This window comes from Poecilia formosa, unplaced genomic scaffold (genome assembly GCF_000485575.1).
Source record: "Poecilia formosa unplaced genomic scaffold, Poecilia_formosa-5.1.2 Scaffold277, whole genome shotgun sequence".
Taxonomy (NCBI): domain Eukaryota; kingdom Metazoa; phylum Chordata; class Actinopteri; order Cyprinodontiformes; family Poeciliidae; genus Poecilia; species Poecilia formosa.
The window spans coordinates 686,873-696,919 of NW_006800216.1; the positions used below are offsets into that span (position 1 = coordinate 686,873).

Sequence of the window (10,047 nt, forward strand, 5' to 3'; positions counted from 1 at the left end):
ATTTTTTTTTTATTTATTCCGAACTTGACAGAAGTATAAAATCACCATTTGTCAAAACTGCTTTTATTTTGAAGGAAGGATATAATTCTCCTCTTCCGGGTAACTCCCAGTCGCAGCCATTGGAAAGATGAAACCCGGTGCGACTCCCGTGGCTTCCTCTGGAGAGAATAAAATGTTTAAATCTAACGGAGGCCCCGTTAACTTACCGAAACACTCCTACTGGGTGGATTTGTGGGTGTTTCTGCTTTTTGACATCGCTTTGTTTCTCTTCGTATATTTCATCGTCCCGTAAAGAGGTAAGCAGGAGGGAGCGCAGAAGTTTCTAGCTAACAGCGCGGTCTACGGAAGTTACAACACTGAATAGAAATTAATGTGACGCAAGGAGACGGATAGTACAAAGTCACTTTTTTAATCTCTCACTGCTATGGAAGTTTGTGGTATAGTTTTGCTTTGAAAGCATTTATATGTCTTAGCATGTGTCCAGTATTCGTGTAGAGTCACAGACGGCCATTGCTTACGGACAGCGCATCACGGCTTTGAGGTGATGTGTAGCAGCAGTCAGGACATTGAAACAACCGTCTACATTTTTTAGGGTTTTACATGTTGGAACATAAAAGTAAGATTTAGGTTTTATCATGCTATTAAAAAGGCCTAAAATGTTATTGGAAGTATAAAGAATACACGACACGTTCCAAAACCGTAAAGCCAAAATTTAAAGTTTTCACGGCTCGTTTGATGCCAGTTTACAATAAAACCAGTTTCTTTTACAGCTTAACTCCTGTGGAAGCTGCAAAGGTGTACATAGTTATTCCACACAGTTTTTATATTCTAGCTTTATCTTTGTTTAGTTGAGTCGCTGCTATGTGTTTCTTTTTTACTCTTAGTTTTATGTAATTTAAAACCTTGTGAAGATCTGTTGATTTAATTAAACCCACATATGTAATTCCACTTATGTATTTTCTTTAAATGGTTCTTTTCAGACTTCTTTTCAGTGCAACCTAATATTCTTGTTACAGGATCAACCCTTTGACTGACTGTTGATGAACCAAGTGCTGCTCGTACCCTGCTGTCAGAAGGCTAACCCAGCTTTGACTGAACCACGCAGCAGCTTTCCTCAGCTCGCTCCAAAGATTGTCACGTCTTACAGACGAGGCATCCTGACTTCACATCAGACTTCAGCAAGAAGCTCTTCAATAACTAATCAGATGGATTCCCTGTCGTTTCTATCAGATGATAGTTTGAAGGGTTTTTTTTTTGTTTGTTTTTGCTGAGGACCTTAAAACATCTCAACTGACTTTTATCTTTGAGACTCAGCAAATAACTTAAGATGCTTCTGGTATCACTGTAAATGTTATATAATCTCTAATTTTTTGTGTCTTTTTTTTCCCGGAAAGAACAGATAATATTCAGGAAAAGTATGTAACTGGTGTTGGGACCAATGATGATGTGAGCGCAGAAACATTTTATTTATTGAAAACTATGTTGATGTAGAGGAAACTCTAAGCAAACTCTTGGCAATTTGCACACAACTCATGAACGAATAAAANACTCATTAAAGAGATATTAGGGCTTTTCCAGGTAAGGCATCAAAAACGAAAAGAATATTTCTTCACTCCTCCTTCCCTGCATATCTTTTGTTCCCATCTTCAGCTGTACGGTAAGCGAGCCGTGTGGGAGGATCCGTCCAAGTGGGTGAATGACACGTATCCGTGGAATGCCGCCTCGCTGCAGCAGGAGGGCCAGTCGCTGCTCCAGCTAAGGCCGGAAGACGTGGGATATGACGGCTATAGCTCGTCCAAGGAGGGGACGTCGTCCAAGCAGGTGTCTCAGAGCGACACCGAGGGAGACCCGCTGGTGAGGACGGATCTGACTTCAGACGGTTCCATTTATTAGCCATGAATTATTTGCCAGGAATCATGGATTCACCCTCGTTTGCAAAGCGATGAGCAAACAGAGAGTACAGTTTAAGCTAACGCTTTAAAGGGGCAATATTATGTGAAATGGACTTTTTTGAGCTTTACATCATGTTATAATATAATTCCCTCATCAGAAATATAACCTGGAGTGTTGCTTAGATTTTATTTTTATCATGTTTGAGAAATCCTTCAGTCAAAACTTGTGGGTGGACGGTAGCTCCGCCTCTGAGCTTGCTTCAGTTTCCAAGCTTCCAAGTTTCTACCTAAAAGAAACTAAGAGTGTGACTCCCTCACTCAGCTCCTTTAGACTAGCCAGCAGCAATTAGCAAACACCTGGTGGAATGGTGCATCTGCTGCGCTTGTTCTCAAAGCAACGCCAGCGAAACGTCGTTAAAGCGTTAATAGAAGAGCCATGCTGCGATGACTTCCTGTAGGCGGAGTTTCATAAAGAGCAGGAGCTTCTTAAAGAGACATTGGCCCAATATCAAGGCCCTCTGTCAAACTTCTTTTAAGATATATTTGATATACACATCATTTTGTAACAACTGAATTGTGCTTGATTGTGCTATAAAGTAATACGATGTAGCTGGAAATCGCATAATACTGCCCCTTTAAAGCAAAACTGTCAAAGTTACAAATAAACTATTAAGGGCAGTGAGAGTAGAAAGTAAATGAGTGGAGAGAGAAATCATTCCTGCTCGGTGGGTTATTGCAGCCCAGGAGAAATTAAAGGCTAGCCATCCAAAAAAAAAACCCGGCTGGCTTGATTTAACTAGAGTGTTTGTGCATTTTACACACACGCCTGTGTGTGTGTGTGTGCACGTGTGCGTGTGTGTGTGCGAACCCCTTCGTGTGCAGTTATTATCCTGCGGTGCCAAAAGCCGTTTTAGGAACACTGGAAGCAATTCTCCAGATGCAGCAGCACTTCTGCATTATTTAGATCATTAGCTCTGCAGCAGGGATGAAAAGTTCAACGGGTTTATGGCGCTGATTGACTGCAGCAGTTAGAAACGGCACAAAATACAGCTTGTGAAGTTTCATTCTTAAAAATGTAGGGACATATGTTGCATTAGGAAAGGTAATGTAATAAGTCCAAACATTTTGTAATTGTTAAGCATCATATTGTTTTAAAAACCAAACTGTTTTTTATGCATCAGTAGGCTTTAAGCTGATGGTGAACATAAAAAGCAACAATCCAAAGTATTGGTAAATGCAATTTTCATAATCAATGCGCCTTTTCATTTGGTTCATTTAAACATCGAGTAAGAGAAGTCATGGTGCCTTCTGTTTGTACTGAGTAAATTTAGAGGGTTCAACTGAAAAAGCCTGTTGAAGTTAATATTCAGATATGAAATCTCAAAGGTTTCTCACAAACCCCAACATTTAACATGCCATGATCTTCCAATTACTTCCTGCAGTCGTCTTCTCTCTCTTTGTATTTTGTCAACTCTCAAACTTTATCCAAACTCTGTCCTAGGTTTGAACAAACACTTCTATCTGTTCATGTTTTATGTTCTGCAGATGAACATGCTGCTACGGCTGCAGGAAGCAGCTAACTACTCCAGCACCCAGAGCTGCGACAGCGACAGCACCAGTCACCATGACGACCAGCTGGACTCCTCCTTGGAGTCGGCCCTATGAGCCCCAAAACCAACTCACTTTAAACCTCTAAAATGGTGGAAAAACCTTGGAACCCCAAAGAACACATCCCCCTCCCAACACGATATGGAATTATCCATCATTATCCGGTCCTGCTGCAGCGGGGGAGCAACCTGGTCAGGCTGCTGGTCCACCACAGGACCCGCACTACAGATATATAATATATGAAAAGTTTTAATACTCAAAATATACCCTCAAATTGAAAGAAAATACCTATATTTTAATGGTGCAATATGAAATCCGAATGTTTTATGCTGTCAGAGGCTTTACCAACTTGGTCCTTAGTGGTCAAAATGTCAAACCGAACCACAGGTTGGAGACCGTCTACATTGCGTCCAACAAACCGTATTGTCCTGTTCATTTTTGTGACATTTTTATAAAAATGTCCGCGTGATTGTGATGAGAAACATCCTTACCTCTGGTGGTTTTTTCCAAAAGTGTTCTCAACAATAAGACACTTTTCCTCCGGTTTACTTTTAGATGTCGGTTTCCAGAGCGTCCCAGAACAACAAAACTGGATGATATTTTTTTTATTGTTTTTTTGTTGTTGTTGTTTTTTTTACCCAGTTATATCTACAGATGTTTACATTAGTATGGCTGGCTCTGTTATGTCTTTCCTTGTTTACAGAGGTGCTTCTTACAGACACACACATATATGTACACACAGAGGCAGCAGGGAGGAAATCCCCTCAGACAAGAACCTTTTATCGGTTCAAGTCCCTTCTTTGAACATCATCAAGAATGCCAGAGTGTCCTTGAGCAAGGCGCTCTGTCTCTACTGTTTTCATGGATGTCAGCTTTTAACAGCGGGCGTGAAAAGCAGAGCAGGTGTAGTTTTTAATGTCTTCTCATGGCCAAGTCTGACGCTTTGCACAAAAACTGGTGGAAAATGTTGGCAGGTTTGGCTAACGTTGTGGCTGATGTAGGACAACTTTGAGCCCTTGCAGTTCAACTAGGATCAGAAGTTGTCTCCATTAGTTATTATATATATTATTTATTAAAGATCCAGAGCCGACCCAGGCAGAATTTGTTTTTTTATTAGGCTCATAAGCCGCCACAGTGGGACTAATGTTGCGTCTATATTGTCATCCTGTGATCATGTTTGGTTACCTTACAGAAGATTTGTTTATACAGAGTTAAACTAGCAGTCTAACTAGAGATTAGTTGGTTAATTGGGACCTCTAGGCAGCTTACCATTCATATCTTGCCATCTGTAGTTCTAAAACTGCATTTTCTTAATAAAAGTGGTAGGTGGCCCTCCATTAGTTTTCCACATTGTGACTCCAAACAGCCAATTTTTTTAGTTTTTTTTTTTTTTAAAGCCAGGGAAAGTTGTATTTGCCTCCTTTTGTCCAGCTGGGGGCAGTAGCAGGATTGCATTATTTAATGTTCCATGGGGTGAGATAAAACTTTGGTTCAAACTTTAAACCACGACTGGGACATTCTGGCGGTTTTGAGACCAAAGCCTTTTAAAACCGTGGCACCAGTAACCAGGACCATGCCTCGTGATGAGCAGTTAATATTTTACGTGTGGTGCGAAACACTTTTGGAGCTTTTACTTTGGATAAACTGGTTAGGTTTTTCACGAGGCTAAAGTAAGCGGCTATCCAGACCTGGGTCAGGTGCAAAGCCAACCTCTCCCATCTAAAATCTTTAAAATTTTTAGCTGTTTGTTGAGAAATCAGTTTTTTGGACCACTAAAACGCTCTGTATTTATACCTAGCACATTTTGAACCTGTTGTGCTAAATTTGAGGAGCTCCTGGGGCCTCCAAGCCAGCGGCGGACCCTAAGCAGCCCCTTTTCCCACGTATGCCTTGGGTCAGCTCTGAGCAAATTGGCGGACATTTGCTTAAGCCTCGTGGTGCTGGGCCCCCTGGCCTGAACCTTATCAGGGTCAGCCACTGCCAAGCTGTTCCAAATGCCAACACCAAGCACAATGAAAGTGTGAGATCTGTGTGTCGCCCAGTCGTCCTGTTACTGTGAAGGCAACATGGAAAAGTGCCAATGATTCCCTTTGATCCGACTGCCAAATGTTCACACCGTACAGACTTGCAATCAAACAGCAAAAGCCCACCATGGTTGTAGAAGTTCTCCACGGTGGGAAGTAATCCAAATACCGAATAGTCCAAACCCAGATACCCCAAAGTTTCTCCTGTTCAATACCCTGCATCCATCTTTGTCCTCAAGGTATCCAAAAACCAGTCGAAGCCGCTGTCTTTTACTGTTCGAGTGGATCAGCCGAGAGCCGTAAAAGGGAACAATAATGTTGGTGCTTTCTAACTGCCTTAAACGTTCCTTCGCTTTCTCTGGCTGTTGGTGGAAGCGGGGCGCGTTTCACTGTAGGATGATGCTAACCTGCTTCCGTCTGCATCAAAGATGACGCATCTGGTATGAGATGTAGGCATTACTGCTTGCGGCCCCGTCTTCTTCTTCTGAAGCATCCTTGCTTCTGTCTGACAGTAAGAAGTTAAGAAACATAACGCTGTATTTCAGTTCAAAAAACAGACCAATATTGTATAAAGAAACACAAAAAAGGGGGGGTTGGGTATTTTTTTAGTTGTTTTGCGCCTAGTTGAGCTGGGCTCACTTGAATTACCAGGAGCACAACCAAACTGTTTTTCTTTTTGTTTTTTGGGTTGTTGTTTTTTTTTTTTGTTTTGTTTTTAGTAAGCCTGATGAGCATGTTTTGAAGCTTTTTTTAAAAAAATGGGAGTGAGGGTGGGGTGGGTGGGGTGCACTGAGAAAAGATCTTTACCTGTATGTATGCGTGTACTGGACGGAAGAAGCCATTTAGAATTTTGATTGTTCTTTCTTTGTTTAAGTGGGTCAATTTTGCACAGGTCTGAGGGTCGTGGTGGGCTGTAAATACTTCTAGAATTCTTGCACAGTGAATCAAAGATGCATTCTGGCCTGTCGGTGTTACAAAATGCAAAACCCGCTGAAGATATCGTCGTTCGTATGGAAAATGGAGAAGAAAAAGATGCAAAAACTCGATCCGCTGTCGGAAACAGGTGTGTGTCTTGTGGTGATTTGATGTTTTGCCTATGCAGGAGGCATTAACTGTACAGTAAATACCGTTTGAACTAACTAAACTGAAAAAAAAAAAAAATATGTAGGCACCTGTCCAATGCTCCTTACTCTACCACGAAATACTCTTGATCCTCTCTGTCTCTAGGAATGCCTGTTGTTCCTCAAACGGACGGCTCAGGATTTTTTAAGTGAGGTTTTGTTCAAAAGAGTGTAGGCAGTCGGTATCCTAGGTAACTGTTGTCATTTAGTGGAAAATCCAGATTAGTTAACAGCTAGTCTGAGAGAAGCAAAGACCAAAGCAGACTTTTATCGCCTCAAAGCAACTCAAGAAGCGTCATTGTGGTTTATGCCAAGACTACTGGTCACTTTGTACATTTTTAGTTAATTTGTTTCTCACCTCAAGATACCAACAGTGTGTCAATTTATATCCTGCAGGGAATCTTTTATACCTGATTTGACAACCACATTTTACCACCATAAATTGTCGTTCAAAGTAACGGTGTTGGAACAAAATGGAATGGGAGTATGGATTGACCCGTACATCAACTGTCTGTTCACCAAGTACTTCATGGTTGGTCAGAAGCTTGAAGTGGAGAAAATTGGAAATTCTGGTTGTTGCCACCTGATGTAAACAAATTTCTCGGTTCTTGCAGGGTTTGTAAATGCCTTCACTGGAAACACTTATGTTCTGTACTCAGTGTTTGTTTCACACTGGAAGATTATTGGTGGCACACTACCTCCAACCTCCATTTCCCTTGCAAATAGGGAGAACCCTCTGGGTAAATAACCACCTACTACCTACATGGCAATGGTTTCAAGGCTCAAAATACAACTTTTGTTCAAACTGTTATGACTTCAGATTTCAGTTAAGATAGTAGAGGTCCTCTTTGGTTTTTGAATAATTGCTGACTTCAGCCTTTGGAAATGACTTACCCTGGATTTATGCTAAATGACGATGCCAGACAGACATCTACTTAAAAATCCTGAGCTGTTCTTTTAAAAACCACTTCCTCTTTGGTGATTTTAACCCTAACTTACCACCACCTTAGGCTTGCTAGCTGTCTGAGGCGATGAAGTTGAGCCGACGCTGTACTGTACACATCTAACAGGTGCTACTGGTCAGTAAGAGGCCCACCAGAGACCAAGAAGTCTTGTTGTCACAACCTCAGGACAAACCTCTACAATCCTACCTGTACTCAGCTTCACATGTCTCTGCAGCCCAGCCTTCGATGGTTGCTAACCAGGTGGTGTAGTTGCATGCCAATGGTGAAAAATACAGTGTTTACAGGTTGCCGAGACCTACACCAATGTATCAAAACCTATGTACACTCCTGTTATAGGCCATTAGTTCCCAAGATAACAGCACTTTGACACCATTAACAGTGTACACCATTGTGTTGAAAACCAACTGGTAATTTTTCCCACTTACACTTTCGAGTTGCATCTTAGTTGGAGACCATAGCATTTACTCTGGTTTGAGAGAAAGTTTTGTTTCTTTCCGGGTGAAACATTTGTCCTTAAATGTTTTATATTTTGTACATTTGTATGTAACATATCATGTAAATATACAGAGACAGTGATTTAAGTCATCTGGAGGATTTTGTAGTCTTTGTAAAGCCCTAATAAATGGTATTTGGTGTCACTCAAGCAATTTGAGTTTTTGTTCAGTTGAGATTCTTCCGTGTTGAAATGACCAGATTACCAGAGCAGCTAAATGCAAAAACTGCTTTTTCTAAAACAAGAATTATTTCCACATAAATTATCTTTCTTTCATGATTGCAGAGGACAAAAAGCCTCAAATATACACACCCACCCACTAATGCTGGGTTAAATGTTCCTTGACAACTTACACCGCTGCTGTAGCTTTTTGTAGCTTACATTCTGGTTGGCTGTTTGGTCACTTTTTGCCCCCCAAAAATGGCAGAATTCTAAAAATTAAGAATTAACAGTACATAGATTCAAGTCTGTAAAATACTAGACTTTTAGCCACAGTTCAAAAATCTTAAATGCAATTGAGTTTTACAAAGCTAAACCAGTTTTGATTTGTCTATGATCTCTATCTTTGTCTGTACACACCAGGGTAAAGCACCTTACACAATATAAGGACACTGTTAAGGAAAATACAAAATTAGCCTTTTGCACAGATTGCTGAAGTAGGTATCGGGCGAAGTCAACTTGAAAAAATATTTTTTTTTTATTTATTCCGAACTTGACAGAAGTATAAAATCACCATTTGTCAAAACTGCTTTTATTTTGAAGGAAGGATATAATTCTCCTCTTCCGGGTAACTCCCAGTCGCAGCCATTGGAAAGATGAAACCCGGTGCGACTCCCGTGGCTTCCTCTGGAGAGAATAAAATGTTTAAATCTAACGGAGGCCCCGTTAACTTACCGAAACACTCCTACTGGGTGGATTTGTGGGTGTTTCTGCTTTTTGACATCGCTTTGTTTCTCTTCGTATATTTCATCGTCCCGTAAAGAGGTAAGCAGGAGGGAGCGCAGAAGTTTCTAGCTAACAGCGCGGTCTACGGAAGTTACAACACTGAATAGAAATTAATGTGACGCAAGGAGACGGATAGTACAAAGTCACTTTTTTAATCTCTCACTGCTATGGAAGTTTGTGGTATAGTTTTGCTTTGAAAGCATTTATATGTCTTAGCATGTGTCCAGTATTCGTGTAGAGTCACAGACGGCCATTGCTTACGGACAGCGCATCACGGCTTTGAGGTGATGTGTAGCAGCAGTCAGGACATTGAAACAACCGTCTACATTTTTTAGGGTTTTACATGTTGGAACATAAAAGTAAGATTTAGGTTTTATCATGCTATTAAAAAGGCCTAAAATGTTATTGGAAGTATAAAGAATACACGACACGTTCCAAAACCGTAAAGCCAAAATTTAAAGTTTTCACGGCTCGTTTGATGCCAGTTTACAATAAAACCAGTTTCTTTTACAGCTTAACTCCTGTGGAAGCTGCAAAGGTGTACATAGTTATTCCACACAGTTTTTATATTCTAGCTTTATCTTTGTTTAGTTGAGTCGCTGCTATGTGTTTCTTTTTTACTCTTAGTTTTATGTAATTTAAAACCTTGTGAAGATCTGTTGATTTAATTAAACCCACATATGTAATTCCACTTATGTATTTTCTTTAAATGGTTCTTTTCAGACTTCTTTTCAGTGCAACCTAATATTCTTGTTACAGGATCAACCCTTTGACTGACTGTTGATGAACCAAGTGCTGCTCGTACCCTGCTGTCAGAAGGCTAACCCAGCTTTGACTGAACCACGCAGCAGCTTTCCTCAGCTCGCTCCAAAGATTGTCACGTCTTACAGACGAGGCATCCTGACTTCATATCAGACTTCAGCAAGAAGCTCTTCACTAATCGGATGGATTCCCTGTCGTTCCTATCAGATGATAGTTTGAAGTTTTTTTTTGTTTTTT

General features: G+C 40.7%; 1 protein-coding gene and 1 long non-coding RNA gene across 2 annotated transcripts; both read left to right on the top strand.

Annotated features, from left to right (window-relative positions):
- Positions 1 to 112: 112 nt before the first annotated feature.
- On the top strand, positions 113 to 1,318 carry LOC107838548 (uncharacterized). Its single transcript, XR_001664631.1, has 2 exons — positions 113 to 296; positions 1,017 to 1,318. It is a non-coding gene; the product is annotated as an uncharacterized LOC107838548 (long non-coding RNA).
- Positions 1,319 to 1,327: 9 nt separating this feature from the next.
- LOC103151300 (neuron navigator 3-like) lies at positions 1,328 to 8,253 on the top strand. Its single transcript, XM_016681311.1, has 3 exons — positions 1,328 to 1,336; positions 1,579 to 1,854; positions 3,438 to 8,253. Exons 1-3 carry the CDS (start codon positions 1,328 to 1,330, stop codon positions 3,555 to 3,557), a joined length of 405 nt encoding a protein of 134 aa, XP_016536797.1. The 3' UTR covers positions 3,558 to 8,253.
- The last annotated feature ends 1,794 nt before the right edge of the window (positions 8,254 to 10,047 follow it).